We start from the raw sequence: 22711 nt of genomic DNA, 5'->3' as shown, positions 1-22711 counted from the left end.
GGAAAGTTGAAATAATCCATCGTATTTTATGTGGCCACAATGAAATAAAACTAGAAATTAACCACAAGCAAGACCATGGGACCTAGACAATATACAGAAATTAAGCAATGGCACTTCTGAATGACAAATGGGTCTCCAAGGAACTCAAGAGTGAAGTAAAAAGATTCCTATCATTGAATGAACATGGGAACACAACATACTCAAATCTATATACATGTGCTTATACTAAAATATGGAACACCCCTGCCCTACAGATTTCAAATAACACACGTGGGGGCCTTAGAAAAACAAGAATGAGTCAAATCCTAAGTATGTAGATGGAAAGAAGTCAGGAATTAACAAACTATAAACTAGCAACAAAAACTTGATACAAAGAATCAATGAAACAGAGTTGGTGATTTGAAAAGATAGAAAAGATTGGAGAGAAAGAGACAGACAAAGACAGACAGAGAACTCAAAGTGATAAAAAATAGAGATGAAAGGAAAACATTACAACAGATAGCAAAGAAAAGCAAAATCTCATTGGGAGAATATAATTAAAAAACAAAACTGGAAATTCTAAAAGATATGGATGAATTTCTAAACTTATATGGCATATCAAAATTAAATCAATATGAGATAAACTACCAAAGCAGATTTTATGCTTGGCAGTGATGTTGCACACCTTTAATCCCAGCACTTGGGAGGCAGAGGCAAGCAGATTTCTAAGTTTGAGACCAGCCTGGTCTACAGAGTGAGTTCCAGGACAGCCAGATAGCCAGGGCTACACAGAGAAACCCTGTCTCGAAATCCCCCCCCCCCAAAAGCAGATTTTATAACAAGAAATGAGACTGAGAATTTTCAATAATGAAATTGAAAAACAAAACAAAAACCTTTTAACTAAAAACAACAACCTGAGACCAGATGGACTCACTACTGAGTTTCAACAGAACCTTAAAGAACTAACACCAAGCTCCTCAAACTAGTTTATAACATAGAGAAGGAAAGGATGCTATCAAATTCTTTTTATGAAGCCAGTGTTGTCCTTGTACAAACTGATGACATCAGTGTTCCAAGGTGTGGTGAGGAAGAGGACAGCCCAGGCATCTGGAAGGGTCTAGAGCAGGGAGAGAAAGTAGACTGAGAGCAGCCAGCAGACTGGACAGGGCCATGAGAGGTTAGAGAGGGGGAAAGAGGGAAAGGAAGAGAAAAAGAACGCAGGAAAGGAGACCAAGAGAGAGGGAACCAGAAGACAACAGAAGAAGAGCACATGGCCAAAACAGCAGAGTTGTATGGGAATGGGAAGCCGAGGGAGGGAAGCCCATGAGCTGGAGAAGTTAGAATAGAGAGAGGGTCAGGGTGAGAAGAGCAGAGAAGAGCCACAGGCACTGTGTGAGCCTGAGGACCACCACGTGCTTTGGTGTGTCCATAGGCACCAGAGAGAGCCATTTGTCCAGTTTCTTTTGGACTTGACAGTCCTTCTACCAAACCCACAAAAGGCACAACAGCAACTAAAGACAATTGTAGACCAATCTCTCTGTCAAACTTAGAAGTAAAAAAAACTCAGTAAAATATTTGCAAACAAAATTTTTAAAAGAAAACCGTTCACGTGATCAAGTTGGCCTTATTCCAGAGATGTAGGGATAACAACATATGTAAATCAATAGGTGTGATACATCACAAACGTGGACTCAAGAGCAGGAATTACATGATATTCTCAATAGATACAGAGGGGTGTTTAAAAAGACCTGACATCCCTTCATGATAAATCCTCCAGAGTAGAAATAGAGGGAACACATCCATCCCAACATCACTAAGGCTCCGGATGTCATGTGGATAGCCAACACTATACCAAATGAGAAAACATTAAAAGTGTTTCCACTAAGATCAGTAATAACATGTGGGTGTCCACTTTCTCCTCTTATTTAACATTGTGCTTAAAGACTTAGCTATAAGAGAAGGAAATGTAATCAATACAAACAGAAAAGCAAGAAGTCAGGGTGTCCTCATTTGCAGATTTAGATTTTAGACCTAAGACCCTAGAGATTCCATCAAGAAACTTCAGCCGGGCAGTGGTGGCACACACCTGTAATCCCAGCACTTGGTAGGCAGAGGCAGGCGGATTTCTGAGTTCGAGGCCAGCCTGGTCTACAGACTGAGTTCCAGGACAGCCAGGACTGCAGAGAGAAACCCTCTCTCAAAAAAAGAAACTTTTAGATTGCATAACCATTTACAGTCAAGTGACAGGATATGAAATTATCACTCATAAATCAGTAGCCTTCCTGTACACCAATAAAAATGCTGGGAAGTCAGGAAAAATAACTCCATTAAAAATTACCGGGCCAGAGAGATGGCTCAGGGGTTAAGAGCACTGACTGCTCTTCTAGAGGTTCTGAGTTCAATTCCCAGCAACCACATGGTGGCTCACAACACAACCATCTGTAATGAGATCTGATGCCCCCTTCTGGTGTGTCTGAAGACAGCTACAGTGTACTCGCATACATAAAATAAATAAATAAAGTCTTAAAAATTACTACTACTACTACTAGTAATAATAATAACAATAATAATAGTAATAATAATCCTAACCAAGAAAGTGAAAGACCCCAACAATTAAAGCTTTAAAACATCCAAAAAATAAATTGAAAAGGATACTAGGAGATAGAAAGGGCCCCATACTAGAAAATTTATTGTGAAAATGGCTACTATTGCCATTAAAAACTTCTAAATTAATATGTTCTCCATCAAAATCCCAGTATGATTCTCACAAATAGAAAAAAAAAAAGAATCTTAAGATGCACATAGAAGTACAGAGACACCCAGATAGCTAAAGAAGCCCTAATCAAAAGAACTTTGAGGCCAGGCGTGGTGGTATATGCCTTTAATCCCAGCATTTGGGAGGCAGAGGCAGGCGAATTTCTGAGTTCGAGGCCAGCCTGGTCTACAGAGTGAGTTCCAGGACAGCCAGTGCTACACAGAGAAACCCTGTCTCTAAAAAAACCAAAAACCAAAAACCAAAAACCAAAAACCAAAAACCAAAAACCAAAAACCAAAAAAAAAAAAAAAAAGGGGACCTTGGAGGCATCAGTATGACTGATTTCAGGTTATCCTGTAGAATCATAGTACCAAAACAACAAAATACTAACACAGAACCGATATGCAAATCAATCAAATGGAGTAGGAGATACAGGTATAGGTCCACCCAGCTACCGACATCTGATGTTTTACAAAGATGCCAAAAATACACATCGGAGAAAAGATAACATCTTCAACAAATAGTGCCAGGGAAACTGGCTTTTCCACGTGTGGAAGAATGAAACTGGATCTTTATCTCGTTCTGTGAAAACCTCAGCTCCAAATGAATCCAAGTTGCTAATGTGAGTCATGAAACTGTTAGAAGAGAAACCAGGAAAAACATCCTGGCCTTTCAGAACAGAACTCCAGTTGCTTGGAAAACAATGTCAGCTACTGACAGATAGGACATCATGAAATGACGAAGCTTCTACACAGTAAAGAAACAGTTCATTGATGGGGCAGATGGCACACAGAATGAGAGAAAATCTTTGTCAGCAATACAGATGATTGGTTGTGTGTGTGTGTGTGTGTGTGTGTATAACAAGAAATTATATACCACAATAAGTGGACCAACCAAATTAATAACTTTCAAAAGATGAAATAAAGTGGCCAGTAAACATATAAATTACTCCTCACTCCAGTCAGAATGATAGCCATTAAGAAAACAAATGGAAAATAAAAATAAACAAAATCTCCCAATATTTTTTTAAAGAAAAGAAAACATAACAGATACTGGCTAGTATGTGAAGAAAGGGGAGTTCGTATGCCCTGCTGATAGGAATATTAGATTAGTCCCCCACTGTGAGAATCAGCATGAAGGCTCCCAGTCAGTATGGAAGAACTCATGGAGGTTTCTCCAAAAGCTAAAGTAGACCGACTGGGTGACTCAGCCGTCGCCACTCTTGGCATTTACTCAAATGACTCTCAAAGTCAACACATCACATAATCACTTGCCCTTTGATGCCTATTAGGGCACTGCTCACAGTCCTAAAGATGGAACCGACCTAAGGTGTGCACCAACAGAGGAATGGACAGATAGATAAACGCGGTAGGTACAGACAGCAGAATTTTTTTTTTCAACCATAACGATGTCCATGTGACATGAAAGTAGAAGTAAAACCATCCAGAGGAACAAAAGGGACTAACGGGAGGGGGAAGAACGCTAGACAGAAAGGACAGTCACACCATACTGCACGAGCTTTTACGAAAATGTGCGCAAGTAACAGTGGACCGTGAATAAGGAATAGGAGCAATGGACACTTTTTATGTACCTGCCACGGATTGGCTGGTCGGGAAAACACAGATAAAATGCAAAGCAGGGAGCCATCAAGACTGCTCCACCTGTTTGTGCCCGGTGGCAGTGAAAGTGTTTGGAGAAGGATATCTAAGTGCTTTTCGAGTCAAATTACTTGAGCAAAGGGCAGCCTCTCCTTCAGTTAAAGAGCTGGAGGCGGAGCTTAATGAGGAAGTGGCTTCCTTTCTTAAGCCTCAGATGTGGACCCAAACCTGAGAAGCCTGTGCCTGGGAGCTTCCAGCCACTGAGCTGTGTCGTGAGAAGCCAAGCCCTGTGGAAGGTTTCCTCTCAGTTGCACATTCAGAGACAGTGGTGTACAAATAGCCACCTGAGACCTGACCTGAAGCCAGAGGAAACCGGCTGAAAACCTGCAGATCAGGTAACAACAGCAGGGGACAGCAATCTCTGTCTCTACACCCTCTGGGGCTGGCATCTAGGTTGCATTGACCAAAGGAGGCCATCGAACTCAGGAGCTAGGGGCCCCTGCTAACAAACATGTGAGCAAAGCTAGTTCACTGGGGTTTCCAAGAACGAGCAAGATAGGTTATGAGGAGTGGTCTCTCCCCGTCCCCCTCCCCCTCCCCTTCTCCCTTCCTCTCCTTTTCTTCCCTCTCTGTTTTTTGTTTGTTTTGTTTTTGTTTTTGTTTGAGACAGGGTTTCTCTCTCTTATGTAGCCCTCCCTGGCTGTCCTGAAACTTGCTCTGTAGACCAGGCTGGCCCTCGAAAGTGGAGATCCCCCTGCTTCTGCGTCCAGCAGTGTTGGGATTAAAGGCATGCACGGCCACCACACCCAACAAAGTCTTCTCATTCTATTTCTCTTTATACAGAGGTTTTAGATGGTAACGAATCTGTGGCTGACTGGTCTTTTTAAGCGTGGTCTTTTCTCTCTTGGTGGAAATATGACAAGGTATATAGTGATAGTGGCAGGAGAGCTGGTCAGAGCCAGCAGAAATGATTGGCTTAGAGCAGGGCTGGGGTCCAGTATGGGACCCCCCCCATGGGTTGAACCTGAAGACACTCTGTAGAAACTTGGGTGCGTAGCCAAGTCCCGTAGATGTTCTAAGGAGAACGCTCTTCTCCCTGAGGTCTCTGCCCCCATTTCCCCAGTCAGAGCTTCTGTCTTCTGTGAGAGACAGGCTGAAGGTTTTCTCTCTGTGTTTAGCTTCTGTCGTGAGAAATTAAGGCATTTTGTGTCATTTTTTCACCTTCAGAACTAAAGAATTGTCTTATCCTTGGACATAACAGAGAAGGCAGAAAGACCAGAGACACTTAGAGGTCTGGAGAAAGTGGGAGAGGGAGACGCATAGACAGAGTCCCCCTGGCAAAAGGGACCCAGGATGCTGAAGGTGAGGCTCAAGGTCACCAGGCATAATGGAGCTTTGTGGCTGAGTCTAGGGACCTCCCTAAGAGGACCTGTAAGTTCAGTTACACTCCCTAGCTCTTGCCTCCAAGACGAGCAGATGTGCGGCAAGCCAGGTGAGGTTACAACTGCAGCTGAACCCAGACAGACACTAGACTCTGCTGGTCTCTCAGGGAGCTGCTCACCCACCTGCCTGAGGAAGGGAAGTGAAATCTCACCTCCTCCACCACAGACCAGGAGTCCACAGACTAGAAAACTTCTCAGTGTGACTGCCACTCGCTCAGCAAGGGTCTGGGTGGCCCCTGCAGTCTGGTCTTCCCAGAACACCACACACCAAGCACCTGCCTTTCAGAGGACGCTTCAGGGAACTCTCTGGAAGGGGAGAGAGTCCAATGAAGCTGCCGTGTTTATCTATGAGAGTGGGACATGACCAGGAAGAAAACTGTAGTGGGGTGAGAGAGAGACAATGAGCCCCTGAATTCCCGAATTAACATTTAGACCTCTGAAGAGTCCCTTGGGACTGCCGCCAACACTAAATTTACCATTTATATTTCTACCGTCCAGAAATTGGGGTACTTTCTATTGCAGTGGTTCTCAACCTTCCTAATGCTTCGATCCTTTAGTACAGTTCCTCATGTTGTGGTGACCCCCCCAAAGGTAAAATTATTTTCACTGCTACTTCCTAACTATGATCTTGCTACTTTTAAAAAACCATAATGCAAATAGCTGTGCTTTCCTGTGGCTGTAGGCAACCCTTGTGAGAGGGTCAGTTAACCCCACAAAGGGCGCACAACCCACAAGTTGAGAACCACTGCCCTGTTAAGTAGAAAGGTCACTGGGAGCCCCTGTGAACAGACAGCAGCAATTGTGATAAATTCTCTTGCTGCTTTCAAATAAGACCAAGTTCTCAGCTCCGCGGTAGTTCTCCCTTAATGAAGGTCATGTTATCTATTCTTTCAGGATCCCAAGTATTTATACAGTGTATTCATATTCAAATGCTCTCTCAACATTTTCCCTTTCCCTACAGCGAAGGCTAGTCTCAAACTAGTCCTGCTTCAGCCTCTGGCCTTACACTCTGGGACTGCCACACCCAGCTGCTGAGGACACTCGTTCACATTTTTCTGTCTCCATTTGCCCACCTGAGTTCCCAGCTCCTGCCACAGAACCCTGTCTTCCATCTGTCTGTCTGCTGCCGTCTTCCCTGACAATCACCTTTCTTCTGCTTGAACCTCCCCAGTATTAATCTCAGTCCCCAGGACCTGTCTAACTGGCTAGATAAAAGTCTCTCCTTTTACAAAGTGGAAGGACACCAGGCTCTCTCTTCAGCTCAGTGTCCCCCCACCCACCCCCCCGTTTCTGATGAGGCTCCTGATTCAGCCATTTAAGGAACCTGTTTCTTGGAGAAGCCAGATCCTTCCTCTCCCTGGGAGCTTAGATGCACAGCTGCCGTTGGAAAGCCTACACCCGCTCTCCATGATGCACTGAGATGTTTGGGTTTTGTGAACATCTCTCATGGAGGCACAGAGCTCCAAACTTGTCCTCAGATGAAGCAATTATGGGACAAGAGTGTCCCACCCACTGCCTGTCCTGGGCTGCCCAGTTTTGGTTTTTATTGACAGTTTTAGGTGGGGCAGGGGCAGGTACCTCTATGACACCAAGCTGGCCTTGAAAGCTCAGAGATCTACCTGCCCCTACCCCTTCCTCTGCTTCCCAAAGGTCATCTAACTCAGGAGCTAGGGGCTAGTATTGGGATTGACTGTGTGACCCATCACACCTGACTCAAACCACCCAGTTTAAAAGGAAGCTTCCAGACCCCTTCCCTGAGTAGTCTGAGCTCAGTCTTGCCTGAGTCTCCGTCTCACTTACTGCGGACACACTTTCTGACTGATTCTTTTGCTTGTCTCAGTTTCCTCGCACCCAACCTTTCAGCCATTAGGTCTCAGGACTTCTCAGCAGCATCTTTTATTAGTGGTGTTATCAGATTTAGCAAATACAAAACACCCAGTTGCATTTGAATTCTAGATGTAAAAGAGCTCAATTTGTAAAATTTGGGACATAGATATAGTAACATTTATTTATAATCTATCAGAAACTGCTCAAATTCATAATCCACCAGATGCCTTGTGTTTGATCTGGCATTCATTCACTCATCCATTCATCGATTCACTTGTATCTGGTGTGCACCCGCAAACTGTCAGGCAAAGCTCCGCTTAGAAAGCTCTACTCTTCGTATCTGTATCAGTTACCCTTGTTGCCATGACAATATACTTGACAGAAGCAGCATACAGAAGGGAGTTTATCTGGACTCACACTTAGGGAAGGCTAAGCATCGAGAGGGGCTGTGGCTGTGGTGGCAGGAGCTTCCAGTGGCTGATCACACTGGGGCTCCTGTTGGAAAGCAGAGAGAGATGAATACCAGGCTAACTCACTCTCTTCCCTTTCCTAGTCCCTGGGATGCTGTCACCCACATTCAGGACAGGTGTCCCTTCCTCGGTTAAAGCCCTCACAGACCTGCCCAGATGCCTGTCTCCTAGGTGGTTCTAAATCCAGTCAGGTGACAATGAAGATTAGCTATCATATCTTTACGCTGTGTAAACTCTTATTTGCATACACAGCAAATACTTTTAGAGGTACAAGTCAGAGCCAGGTAAAGCACGTGTCATATGCAGACCTCCCTGACTGTCTCAGAGTGTCTGCCTCTTACAAGGAGAGTGGGTTTGAACTCAGATCTAAAGCAAGCGCTTGTTGCATGGGAGGAATGTGTTTATGTGTCTTCTATTCTGTAATACTCTCCTTGACCTCCGCATGTGTTTGTATGTGCACATGATCGCCATCTGTTAAGAAAAATGGCCATCGCCTCATTATTTCTTTCTGAGACCAAGTCTTACGATGTAGCAGTGCTTAGCCTCAAACTTGCAATTCTCCTGCCTCAGCCTCCTGAGTAGGGAGAATCACAGACTCATCTGCATCGGGGTTAGCCACACCCTGAGTTTAGGTCACCGCATCTTCATGATCATTAGGTCATTCCTCTGCATCCTATACTCTGTAAAATGGTGTTAGATCTAGAGGCTTGGATCAGATTAAAATCTAGGAAAACTTTTTTTTCCTCATGTGTATGTGTGTGAGCGTATAAGTTTATATGCACTGCATATAAACAGGAGCCCATAGGGTATGGTAGAGAGCATTAGATCCTCTGTAACCAGCAGTACAGATGGTTGAGAGCCACCATGTGGAACCCAGATCCTCTGCAAGTGCGATAAGTTCTTTAAATAGATCTACAGATCTGATTTTTTAAATCACATCATAGGTTTTCGTCATTTTAGTCACAGCAAATGGCACAGAATGCTCATCCCAGCTTTAGAGATAGGCATTGCATACAGGAGCTATTGATATATTCAGGTTTTAAGTCATACTCTGGGGGTGAGTTTGGGGTATACATACCACTGCATCAGAATTGGGGGAGGCAGAGAACAACTTTGGGGAGTTCCCTCCTTCCACCTTGTTTTGAGGCAGGATCTCTCTTATTGTTCTGCCAGGCCACTTGACCCATGAGTCATTGCACTGGCTTGTTTTATGTCAACTTGACACCAGCTACAGTCATCAGAGAGGAAGGAGTCTCAATTGAGAAAATGCCTCCATAAGCCTGGGCTGTAGGCAAGCCCGTAGGGCATTTTTAAATTAGTAATTAATAGGGGAGGGCCCAATCCATTGTGAGTGGTGCCATCCTGGACTGGCAGTCCTGGGTTCTGTAAGAAAGCAAGCTGAGCAAGCCATGAGGAGCAAGCCAGTACCTACCCGTGGCCTCTGCATTAGCTTCTGCCTCCAGGTTCCTGGCCTGCTTGAGTTCCTGTCCTGACTTATTTTGATGATCGTCTTTCAGTGATCCTCTGATTTCCACCTTGTATCCTGTCACAGCCTACATATGTACGCCAAGCCTGGCTTCTCTGAGGACTCTAGGGATCCAACTCACGATATTAAGCTTGTAATGTAGTGCACAATTTTTCAACTGAGCCATCTAGGCAGGCCCTAAGATGTCCATTCTTCTTTTTTTTTTTTTAAGATTTATTCATTTACTTTATGTATATGAGTACACTGTCGCTGTCTTCAGACACACACTAGAAGAGGGAATCAGATCACATCAGAGATGGCCGTGAGCCACCGTGTGGTTGCTGGGAATAGAACTCAAGACCTCTGGAAGAGCAGTCAGTGCTCTTAACTACTGAGGCATCTCTCCAGCCCCAAGCTGTCCATTCTTAGGAGATCATTTGGCTACTGGGGGCGGAACCTGGGTTGGAGAGAGGAGAATATCTCAGTATAGTCCAAGTGTGACATGATGGTGCTCTGAAGAGAACAGAGGAGCTGAAGCAGCAGGGAACATTGTGAAGGGATGGGGAATAGAGGTGAGGGACAGGCTGGGTGAGTGGGAGGAGCTAGTGACTTGTGGGAAGGGCTGTATAGGAAACACTGGGCAGATGGGCTTGATAAGCAAAGGAAGAACATCAATAAGAAAGCCAGAAGAAGTGTGTCCTGCAGTCAGCTTAGTGGCTCCCAGTAGAACCCTAGACTTCAGGCATAGTGAGTGTGCAGTTGGAGCAGTTTAGGAGAAACAGAATGTCAAAGCATAGGAATTGGCCCGGAATATGAAGAAACAGAAAGGAAGGGAAGAGGCTGGCCATGGTGCCCCTTCACGCTGCGCTCCCAGACTGCTTGTTCACACCCACTCATCCTTGTATAAATACGACTGTGTGTGTAGCAGGTGCTGGGTTTTACAAGACTGCCCGTCACTGCCCTGGGGGAAACCCCTTCTCCCCTTTCTTCACTTCACTTTTGGCCTAACCACCCTGTAGCTCCCAGATACAAATTCCACTAGAATTTGCCTAGCTTAGCCCTGAGCCTGGCCATGAAGCTGTTCCTCAGAGGCTCAAGCCTCTTCTAAATAAAGCCACATAGGAAGCACTCACCCTGCGAAGATGCTGGAGTCCTATGCTTTCTTCGAACATCAAAGCCAAGGTAGGGGAGTTAGAGAACATTCTCGGTCTAGACAAGAGGAGGTTTGTTTGTTTATTTTCTTATGGTGCTGGGAACCCAGGTCCTTATATCTGTTAGGTAAGTGTATTGTCACTGAGCTAGATCCTTGACATGTGAATCTCAGTTTATGTGGAAAACAAGGACCAAAGAGATTGAATCGCCCAATGGTAATGCGAGTTTGGAGCTGTCAGACCATGATCACAAGTCCCACACTCGAGTCCAGTCTGCCTGTCTGAACCATGTCCTACTGCTTAAATCCCTGTCTGATGCTATCCTGTCCTTTTATAGGTTGGCCCTGGTATGGGAGGGCACAGTGGAAGGGAAAAGAGGGATGTGCCAGTGGATTCCACTAAGAGCACGTTAGCTCGATCATGATTACAGTATCTTCAGCTCTCAGGCCAAAACCAAAACAGAACCAGCAAGAGAAGGAAGCATAGCTAAGACCCCTACCAAGGACAGAGGCAGGGAAAGTTACACAGTCCCACACTACACAGTAATGTTCTGGCCAACCACGGTCAAATACAAAGTATAAGGATTGCCCCTTAAGATCATATCAGCAACTGGTCTGATAACCCTCTTAGCATGCATCAGTATACAGTTTGCAGTATGTCATCTGATGACCTGTTTCCAAGACATGTTCTTATCAGCAATTGATGTGCACATGACAAAAGAAGAATAAGATAGTCGCTGACTTGAACTTGCAATCTTTCTGCCTAGTGTTGATCATAAGCTATCGTGCCTGGTATAACTTTCATTTTATATACATGCATATACACATACATATATTTATATATTCACATATATCATTATTGTATAGTGTGTATGTGCACATACATGCCACCTGTGCATTATCTTCTACACTCACAGTCTGTGACATGTCTTTAGACCAGTCTGAGGGGTCTCTGCTCCCTCTGCAGAGGCTGTAGTGCACTTAGCCTCTCCCTCTCTGCCTTCTGAGGTACCTTCTGCCTCAGCTTGCATGGCTTGTTTCCTGTAATTGGCTCTCGGAGTAAGCTGTCACTGAGTGAGAGGTCCCGTTATTTATTTACGTTATGAAATTGAAAGGCAGTAATGGGTGTTGTAGGGAGCTCTTCCATGTTCCTATGGGAGAAGCATGATCACATAGTTCCTTTAGAAATAACACCCCAAGCCTGGAAATGGGCGGAAGTGGTTCAATCATCTTCATTTCCTCCAAATAACCATATGGACAGAAGGAGTAGACGCTGCACCATTTACTTTGTTGAAGTTATCATAGAATTACCCCTTTTTTGGTTCCCTGCCAGAGAATCTCCGCCTTGGCAGAGAGTTTGCTTTGCTGAGCACCAAGGCCTTCTCTCCCTTTTCATCTCAGATGCAAGAAAGCCTGACCTTCTATTTATCCTTCCATTCAAAATTCAGCTGAGGCTGTATTGTCAAACAGCTTGTGCTTCAGGTCTAAGGGTCTTCGAATCTGAATTCGAATCCGAAGCCTACCTACACCAGTAACTAGTTTTGTGCCCTATGGAAAACAGCATTCCATCTCTGACCCTGAGATTTCTGTGGACTGACTAGGAATTACAACACCCACAGGGTATGGAGTATTGTGAATGTAGAAGGTCTTGGCTCAATACCTTACTCGAAGGTGGTAGCTATGAGGCTGGTAAGGCAGCTCAGCAAGTGCTTGATGCACAAACCTCCCAACCTGAGAGTCATCCCCAGAACCCACATGGTAGAAAGAGAACTGAACCATAGACCTCCATATGTGGCATGTGTAGGCACATACACATTAAATAATTAATAGTAATAATAATAATAAAATGTATGTAAACGTGTGTATGTATGTATGTATATGTGTCTGTGTCTACACCTGCCTTTTCGCTTATTTTCTCTGAATGATTCCAAATTATTGAGTTTGGGGCCAGCCTGGGCTACATGACACAAGCCCTGGCCGTCAGCTACCTGTGTTGTACCATTATCAGCAAACTTCAAGCATGTCTTTATAAGTTCTCTGCCCATGCAGTTTTTTGGTTTGTTTGGTTCATTGGTTTGCTTTGCTTTGGTTTTTGAATGTTTGTTTGTTTGTTTGTTTGTTTGTTTGTTTGTTTGTTGAGACAGGGTTTCTCTGTGTAGCCCTGACTGTCCTGGAACTCACTCTGTAGACCAGGGTGGCCTTGAACTCAGAAATCCACCTGCCTCTGCCTCCCAAATGGTGAGATTAAAGGCGTGCGCCACCACTGCCCCGGCTTGGTTCTTGGTTTTTATTTGCTTGATTGATTGAGTTTTGTTTTCCCAAGACAAAGTTTCTCTATGTAGCCTTGGCTGCCCTAGAACTAGCTTTGTAGACCAGACCGTCCTCGAACTCACAGAGACTTGCCTGCCTCTGCCTCTCAAGTGATGGGATTAAAGGTGTGTGCCACCACCTCCAGGCAACCCGGCCATGAAGTTTTAAAGATAAAGCGCATCCCCTGTCTTTCTGTTGCCTTCACCTGCTCCTCCATATGGAGCAGTCTTTCCCCTGCCTCCCCACACCCAGCCATCTTCCCCTCCATTAGAGCCCGTAGTCTGCTTGTGTATGCTTCTGTCTCCCCCTGTCCCAGTAACACAGTGGCTTTTCTGGCACGGGTTACTCCTGCCTATCCTAGCAATGTAAGCTCAGAACCAAAAGATGCTCTCCCAGCTCTCCCCTATGCTTTCTCTTAACCTGCAAAGCGAATGCTCCCCTCCCCCACGCTGAGCACCTCTGCCCTCTGTCGTTCCAGACCCAGCATGTGCAGCACCAGTGTGTATGACCTGGAAGACATTCCCCTGGAGGATGATGATCCAAACAGCATAGAGTTCAAAATCCTGGCCTTCTACGCCAGACACCATGTCTTCAAGAACACCCCAGCTGTCTTCTCGCCCAAGCTCTCCAGAACAAGGAGTCTGTCCCAGAAAGCCCTGGGGACTTGGTCAACTGATTCCTGGACACAGGTATCATTGCCTTGCAGAGGTTCCCCCTCCAGCGAAAAGAACATCAGCTTGGGCAAGAAGAAGTCTTCTTGGAGAACACTCTTCAGGGTGACCGAAAAGGAGGAAGGCCCGCCGAGCTCCCCAAAGGAGATCCGAGCTCAGGGCCCCATCCCGGTAGAGCGGCAGAGTGGCTTCCACAACCAGCACTGGGCAAGGTCCCTGAGCAGTGTGGAGCAGCGCCTGGAGAGTGAAGGTAGGCTTGTGAACAGCTCTGCCTAGCACCGCTCTCCTTCCTTGTGTGTGCCAAGAGGCTGGCCTCCTCTTGCTGAAGATAGAGGCCTTTCCACTTCTTTAATTTTCCACCGCCCACTTTCCCCAAGGACGGAAGGGTGGGAGGGGATGGTGGCAGCAGAGGTTTTCTGGCTCTGTGATGGTAAAGAAGTTTGCTTTGAGAGAGAAGGCACCTTAGCCAGGGCAGAGGCTTTGCCTCTTCCTGAGCCAGTTCATCTCTGGGGAGCCTGGGTACTGTGTTTACACCCATATACTGGGGAGTCACACCCTCTCCTACTTCTTCCGGTTGATGGAAAGACCAAGGAAAAGAGCCAGATGATGGAGGCAGGACTTTCAAGGGTTCATGGCCAGCCTTGGCTATATAGTGAGATGAATGCCAACCTGAGCTACATGAGACCCTGTCTTAAACAACAAATAAACAAACAATGTAAAGAGGGAGAAAGAGAAAGGGAAGGAAGGAGAAGGGAGAGAGGAGAAAAGAGAGGGGGAAGTGGGAAGGGGCACGAGAGGAGTAACAGGGATGAAGAGGGAAGGAAGAAGGGAGAGAGGGAGGGAGGGAGGGAGGGAGGGAGGGAGGGAGGGAGGGAGGGAGGGAGGGAGGGAGGGAGGGAGGGAGGGAGGAAAGAAGGAAAGAAGGAAAGAAGGAAAGAAGGAAAGAAGGAAAGAAGGAAAGAAGGAAAGAAGGAAAGAAAGAAAGACATTCCGGCAAAGAGATAGTAGCAGATAGGTTTTCAGTTGAACGCACTGGCTCACACCTGCCGTCCTCAGCATTCAGAAAGAAAAGCATGGCCAGTTCTAGGCTAGCCTGGGGTACTTAACAACTTGGAGGCCAGCTTAGGGTTATACTGTAAGACTGTCTTGGAAAACTGAAAAGAAACAAAATACTTTTCAGAACGTAAGCCACCGGGCTGGAGAGATGGCTCAGAAGTTAAGAGCACTGCTGCTCTTCCAGAGGTCCTGAGTTCAAATCCCAGCACCCGTGTGCTAGTTCACAAAGTGTGTAACTATAGTCCCATGGGATCCGATGCCATCTTCTGGTATGCATGCAGACAATCTTTTAAAAAGGGAAGTTTTTCAAAAAATGTAAACTATTCTTTAAAAAAAAACTGGTAAAGTCTTCCCTTGTTAGGAAAAAAAAATTGTACTATCACTGAGGGCTTTACCTCCACCCACTTTACCACCACTGAAGTACCCTTTACCTCAGCAGACGCTTCTCCCGCCATCCCACCCACTCCCACCTCAGCAGAGCCCCTTCCTGCCAGGTTTGTTGGGCCTAGGAAACTTGTCCATAGTTAGTCAACAGATGGCAGTAACGGCTCAGTTTTAAAGGGTTGCGATCATTCTAAGTTGGAATCAGCCCTGCATGGACATGGATGGCTCCAAACCAGCCTGTGACCAAGGGGACTTCTTCAGTTAGACCGTGAGGATGCAGGCTCCTGAGAATACGCAGAACCCACCACTCAAGAGGCAGTGAGACTTTGTGGCAGACACACAGCCTGGACCACACGAAGCCATCTTCTCAGATTTGTTCATCTGCTTCTAAATGCACTGGTGGCTGAGGTCACAGCAAGAGGAGTTCTGCCCTCCTCTCCTGCCCTGTCTTCCCACGCATGCGGCAGCAACTGTGGATCAGAGTTGGAGGCCCCAATGACCTGGCTTTAGGGGTCACTGTGGCCTGCACAGAGACAGGAAGTTTCCACAGCTTTCCTTCCGCATTTCCTAGAGGAAATGACAAAAGTATTGCTTGACTTTCCCTCCTAACTTTTCAAAAGAAATCACTCACATCATCTCCTCCCCTTTTAGAATGAAGAAAAATAAATTTCAGATGAGATTAAGAATAAAAACTAAATTCAGCTAAAACACTGAGAGAGTGGGTTTATTGGCCAAATTGTATCTTAGGCTGAATAACCATATATTACAATGTATATAACCATAATACAGAGAGGTTTCTGTTTTAAGATTTATTTATTTTATGCATGAGTACACTGTCACTGTCTGCAGACACCAGAAGAGGGCATTGGATCCCATTACAGATGGTTGTGAGCCATTATGTGGTTGCTGGGAATTGAACTCAGGACTTCTGGAAGAGCAGCCAGTGCTCTTAACCGCTGAGCCATCTCTCCAGCTCCCATAATACATAGTTTTATGCATATCTAATTATATGTCGGATGTTCTGAAGAACATATTCTACAGGGCTGTGGAGATTCTAGATGTCATATCTCCATTCAAGCAGAAAGAAAAGAGAAAGGCAGAGATGGCTTTCTTTCTAGATTATTCTAGATTATTTGGATATGTGTGTGTGTGTGTATATATATATATATATATATATATATATATATATATACATACATATATACACATATATATATACACACATACATATATATACACACACATATATGTATATATGTATGTATGGGTTTATTTACTACTTATTTGAGATAGGACCTCGCTATGTAGCCAAGACTAACCCCTACCTCTTGACCCACCTCCTTCATTAGTTACCGTGAATGAATGCTCTTCTCCAAATACAGTCTGATTACACTCAGCTACTCCACTTGGGACCAAACACAGAACCACTTCAAGTTCCTACAGTGAGCTGATTGGTGGAGCACCAATGACTACCCAACAAGTCAGCCAAGTACCTGCCTGCTCTACCCCGCTTTCCCCAAGCAGATACAAAGCTGCATTGTTTCTGGGTGGCTATAACTTGAGTCCTCGCCATGTAAATCTTCCTTCCTTGAGTGGAAACACACAGCACATCCCTTCCTGGCTCACAAATCCAGGAATGATGAATTGTATGTTACACACTTCCTCTTCTGAGATATCTGTAGTCTGTGCTGGCCTGACACTCACGACCTTGCAGCCCTGGACTCCTGAGTGCTGAGGTGACAGATGTGGCCGTGTGTACGAAGCCTTGTTTACCTATAAGCATTACTTGAATGTTTTCTATTAAACTTAAGGGGAAATTGACTATAAAAGCAAGGCGTATCAGACTATTGAACACTTTCCTGGGAACCTCTCCCTCTCCAATGTATAAAGGTTACCCTTAAATGTAATTAAACTTAATAAAAATAAAAGCACCACGAACATTCTTTCAAGCAATGCTAGCACCCCACGCCACGTTGGGTGCATTCCTTTGCAAGGGAGAAAAGATGAAGGTGCGGAAGGGCCGCTGTATACTGCCCCCTTATCCCAGCGTATGGGGAATTGCTAGTCTCTTCTGAAGACTGTCCCGCTTCAAACACAAACTCCTGGGCATAGTCCTTTTATCCGAAGCTGGCCTCTTCATCCTAAACAACCGGAAGTCCACACTGCATCCCCAGTTCTGGGGATGGCCTCTGAGCTGTGCTTTCTTGTTTCAGTTGTGGATTCCAAAGTGGCTTGTATTGCTAACAGAGTGGCTGAAATCGTTTACTCCTGGCCACCACCAGATGTCATCCACAGCCAGGGAGGAAGCAAGCTCAAAGAGAGGGTCCCAGAGATTCTGTACTTCAGGCTTGAAGGACTTTGTGACTCTAAGAAAGGTAAGCCTTCCTTGCTGAGTTGAGCGTGTTGGGTTGAGCATGTGCCAGACAGAAGTGTCTGGGTGTGTTTGTGTGGACACAGCTCGGGGCTCTGCGGATTGGGAATCTCAGCCCACTTGAAGGTAACACGATGGAGACCTTGAGACATCACCCAAGACACAGGGATGCCATTAGCTTGTTGGCCAACATGTCAGCCCACTGCTAAGTCAGAAGAAAAGTCTCCCATGGAGGGAGAGGAGGACTAGCTCTAATCATGCTAGTACATAGAGTTAGAGCATCAGCCAACCCAGGACCCCTGTGAAACACCCAGTACGGTCAGACACATTTATTTTTCTTGCCATTGTGAGAAAAATGCCTACCAGCAGCAATGTAAGGGAGAAAAAATTTATTTTGTCTTAGGATTTCAGAGAGTTGCATTCAATGGTTGTTGGCCACATACATTTAGGCAGAAGAACATGGCTGCAGAGTACAGCAGATGGCGGATGTTCATTCTGTAGTCAATCAGGAAGCAAAGAAAGCAGGAAGTGGCCAGTCATAATATACCCCCACAGGCCCGCCCTCAGTTTTCCACTTCCTCCAGGCAGGCCCCACCCCCTAAACCTCCACAACCTTCCCAAACAGTGCCAACCGTTGAGGACAGGCATTCAAGGCGTGAACCTGTGGGAAACAGTTCATTTTTGATTCAGCATCCCCAGGTCTGATTCAGAAGGTGCTGAAAAAGGGGAGAATTGGGGACCAAATTAGACCAGTCACTGGGTACACTGTAGCAATGGCTGGGACTACTACAGACTCTAGAAGCCTTAAGGAAACCCTGGGATCAGAGGGAGGCACTGAAGGGAGCCGGGTTTGCCTTCCTTCATTGCTGACCTTCCTCTCAGCTCTCTCTCCTCAGCCCCTAGAAGGGGGTGTGACTATGGTGACAAAGTGCCTCCGGGGTCTGTAGCACGGTGAAGGATAAAGCAGAGTTCTCTCCACGAAGGCATCGTTTATCTCAGACCTTGAGACAGGGTGTGGATTTTTTTCCACTGTCTGCTGTCTATCCGAAACCAAAAAAAAAAAAAAATGCCAAAGAGGCTTTGAGTGGGGAGCCCTCCAAGCACGCTAACAAGAAAGAGCTGAGGCTTTATTGCCGTCCCAAGTGTGCCTGGGAGGTAGAAACTGATCCTGTCAGGCAAGCTAAAGCCAAGGCACTGCTCCCTGCCTACAGGAGGAACCCAAGACTCCAGTACTCTGTCTTTCCCACAGAGACAGAAGCAGACAGGGCTATGGAAATTTACAGGCCTGTTTTCTCTCAGGGTTGTGAGTCCAGGTTATCACTCTCCTCTCCTCTGCCTGGCTACATTAATTCCCTGGTCTACCTTGCCTCTAGCCAAGACCTTCTTGGGCCTGGCTACATTAATTCCCTGGTCTCCCTTGCCTCTAGCCAAGACAAACTTGTGGATCCTGTAGCTTCAAGAGACGGGGCCGTAAGTCAGAAACTCGATTCTCTCAGTTTCTGGCTGTTCCGTTTGGATTCTGTACTGTAGTGACGATCATTTTCACCGTTATGTTTACAAAGTAGCAAGCTGTGGAAGGAGAACCCTCATAGGCCATGTCAGGGGCAGTTACGTTTTAATCCAACTGCCATTCCAGCCTGGGGACCTCAGGAATTTGTTCTTTTCATTCCCACGTGTCCCACCTTGTAGAGACATGGAGTGAGAGAGTATAAATTGTAGTCACATAAAAACCAACCAAGCTTAAAAGTAACATTAAAAAGAAAAAGAAAAGAAAAAAGAAAAGGAAAGGAAAGGAAAGGAAAGGAAAGGAAAGGAAAGGAAAGGAAAGGAAAGGAAAGGAAAGGAAAGGAAAGGAAAGGAAAGGAAAAAGGAAAGGAAAGAAAAGAAACCACGTAAGGGAATAAAATGGGTTTAAGAAGGAGAGTAGTCCCCAAGAAAATGTCACTTTGCATTTGGGCTTAAATTTGGCTCCACGCATTCTGACAATGGTAGGATTATAATCAGATGTGGCACATATGGGCCTGGGAAGTTGGTTCAGCTGGTAAGGTATTCTCTATGCCCAGAGCCTGAGTTCAGAACTCCAGATCCTATACGAATCTATGCATAGGGGCATGTGTTTGTGTGTGTGGCACAAGGACCATCTAGCCAGTCAGTCCAGCTCAGCTCAGCACCAGTTCAATAAGAGCTCCGGTCTCAAAAACTAAGGTAGAAAAAAAACAGAGGAAGACTGCCAATGTTTCTACATGCACGTGGGCACGGACACACACACAATGGCTGTATACTTCACATAAGTACCATCTGCTGAGGAGGTAGGAGGAAAAGAGGAAGGGGGGTTGGGGTTGGGGCTCAGTGGTGGAGCTTTGGCCTAGAAAGCAGGAGGCCCTGGTTTTGACCCCCACCATGTGGGGTGGAAATGGGCTGTAACTATAACCTAGTGGAAAAATAAAAATTAAATACAAATAAGAGGGAAATGTCTCCTAAGAATCTTCATGGACGTGATTATGTGTCGTGGAACTCATGTTCAGGATTCATACAGTGGTAAGTTTCTCAGGGAAGGATAGGAAGGACCCCGATGAAGAAAACAAGGGATGGGACTGCAGAAGTCATGAATGGTGAGATTTATCAACTAAGGACGTGAATGCTTGCTTCTCTCTTCATCCCTAACCAAGACACATACCTTGCCACTAGAAAGAAACATTTATAGAGAAAAATAACTGGAATTTTTATCGTCCCCAACAGATGGAGAAGACCAAATAATAAGCAAGATTGTTGAGCTGCTGAAATTCTCGGGGGATCAGTTGGGAAGAGAGGTACGGAGCTCCATGAGCTGATCCAATTCCTGTCTGCGCCTACGCACTAGGGCAGGACAAGGAATTGTGAGCCAGGCTCTAACCCCCATCCTCTGCAGAGTCCTGGCTTCTACTTACTTGGTCCTAAATTGTATTTCCCTTGGAGTCCACATCTTCATGCTGGCAGCATCTCAAAAATGAATCACTTTGGGAAGCATAAGGAAATCTTCTGGAGCCTCTTTGGAATTTCTGGAAACAAGAAATGCAACTGTGTTCTTGTAAGAGGAGACGTTGGAAAATGAAAATTTGCTGCATGAGTTTTATCACCCTCTTTCCCTGTGTAACTGAGTCTCAGGGGATTCTGGATGTTTGCAATTGCCCAGCAGCCTGGATGTGTGTCTCATGGCTATTCAAAGGCTGGGATCCTCTCGGAAATCCTCCCATACAGTTGTTGGACTGTGCCCGCCTAAAGTCTCTCTTAGCAGTTCACCTAGGAGGGGCAGTCTAGTGCAACTTAGGGAACCCATTGAAGTGGAGAAGTGGAGAACCCACCCTTTTCATCAGTGAGACAGCTGTCCTCAGGTGACACTGAAGAACAAACTCATAGTGTGGTCAGAAGACATCTGTGTCTTGTGCCCACAGATAATTAGCCATTTCTCTGTCAATCAGGATCTAGCTTATAGATTTTTCTTTTATGGTCAAGGCCTGTTAGGAGGAAGTTGGGTCCAGAGACAATGTGTGTGGGCTTCTGCAGAAGGGGAAAGCAGAATTAACTGGCAGCAGTCTCGGCACCATCACAGCTCTTCTCCCAACAGTCTTGGCAGACATGTGCCCGGGTCATGGAAAAAAAAAGGGGGGGGGGGACAGAGGGCCTAGGGAAGGTGTGGAGTGAAAACTGAGGGTACTGGGCTAATGAGAAGAGAGCAGAGAGTATGAGCTTTGGCATCACTGGCAGGGCTAGGGTGAGCCTCAGAGGAAACAGGAATCTGATAGTGTCATAGATACGGAACTCAAGCTGCCGTTCCAGCAGTTCACAGCCCCTCAGCATGAGACTCAACTCTCTGGTACTCATGGCCACCCGTCCAGCCAAGGATTACCTTGTGAAGGAATGGCTTCATCTGTAGAATTGCCATTAAACATCAACCACCAGTGGAAAACGATTAATGTGGTACTAGGCATGGTAGCACACATCTATAATCCCACACTTGGGGCTTCAAGCTAGCCTGAGCTCCAGAGTAAGAGCCTGTCTCAACAAACCAACAACAAAACAAGGGAAACATAGCAATCCAAAGGAAACAAGAACAGAGGGGAGGATGCTGGAGGTGAAATCGACTGGGTTGAATAATGGGAAAGGAATCTGGAATTTTTTTCTGTACATTTATTTATTCATGTAGAGGTGAGGTGGGATGTACATGTGCCATGAAACACACATGGAAATCAGAGGATCTGTGTTCTCCTTCTACCATGGATCCTAGGGGTCTAACTCAGGCTTGGCAGTAAGTACCCACTGAGCCATATCACCAGCCCCGCCTCCTTTTATTTTTAGTGAACAAATGCACGTGGGGAGTCTTCCCTGGCTCCACTGTGCCCCCAGGTCTCCTCCTCCTTATCTAACACCGTGCTATCTTTATGCTAGTTCAGAGAGGAAATCAATAGACATGACAAATGAAACTGCACTGAGAGGATGAGGCAGAGGGCACACCCTAAGTCTTGGACCCCATCCATCACCCTGCCTCTTGAAAAGCACACAGCGCTATTTGCCATTTCCACTAGACTGTGGGCCCCATGGTTAAGAACTTGAGTCTTCATCAACCATGACTCTTGCCCATCTCTGGTGTTTGGGAGGTACCTGAGTATTGAGTACAACTTTTAGTTTTGTCCTTATTTGTACCCATGAAAGGGATTAACAGAGCAGGTTCATGGCTCCACTTGGCTCTGTGAGATGTGGTGCCAGGTTGGCACTGCAGTCCAAGGTGTCTCTGCTGGTGCTTTGGGGTGCAAGAATGGCCTTCCCCATGCCTCCCAATTGCTTCTCCTCTTGTATACAGATAAAGAAAGACAAGGCTTTGATGAGCAGCTTCCAGGATGGGCTGTCCTACTCAACATTCAAGACCATCACAGACCTGTTCCTGAGGGACGTGGACACCAGAGGAGAATCAGAGGTCAAAGCTCAGGGCTTTAAGGCTGCCCTTGCAATAGACGCCATCGCCAAACTCACGGCCATCGACAACCACCCAATGAATAGAATGCTGGGCTTCGGCACCAAGTACCTAAGAGAGTACTTCTCCCCCTGGATCCAGCAGAATGGCGGATGGGTAAGTTCAACCCACAAAGAAAATCCCTTCATCAAGGCACTGTGGCACATATGTGCACTTGGAAAGCCCAGGCAGGAAGAGTGTGAGTTTGGGAGCAGCCTGGACTACACAATGAGACCTTAACACACA

At 45.8% G+C, this 22711-nt stretch overlaps 1 protein-coding gene across 3 annotated transcripts in view; it reads left to right on the top strand.

The window, feature by feature from the left end:
- Bcl2l14 (BCL2 like 14) overlaps positions 1 to 22711 on the top strand; it is a 43037-nt gene that overhangs the window by 14146 nt on the left and 6180 nt on the right. For 2 of the 3 annotated variants that reach the window (XM_021165040.2, XM_021165041.2), the window contains exons 3-6: positions 13475 to 13917; positions 17321 to 17482; positions 20218 to 20288; positions 22316 to 22582. In XM_021165040.2, the coding sequence (XP_021020699.1) occupies positions 13482 to 13917; positions 17321 to 17482; positions 20218 to 20288; positions 22316 to 22582 (936 nt within the window). In that variant the 5' untranslated portion in view covers positions 13475 to 13481. Of the gene's footprint in view, positions 1 to 4553; positions 4728 to 13474; positions 13918 to 17320; positions 17483 to 20217; positions 20289 to 22315; positions 22583 to 22711 lie in introns of those variants that run through there. The other variant, XM_085839846.1, reaches the window with a different exon arrangement.

Source organism: Mus caroli, unplaced genomic scaffold (genome assembly GCF_978045245.1).
Source record: "Mus caroli unplaced genomic scaffold, Mus_caroli_1 scaffold_7, whole genome shotgun sequence".
In the NCBI taxonomy this organism is placed as follows: Eukaryota; Metazoa; Chordata; class Mammalia; order Rodentia; family Muridae; genus Mus; species Mus caroli.
The sequence above is the reverse complement of the archived record's forward strand: the minus strand, read 5'-3'. Positions and strand labels throughout refer to the sequence as shown.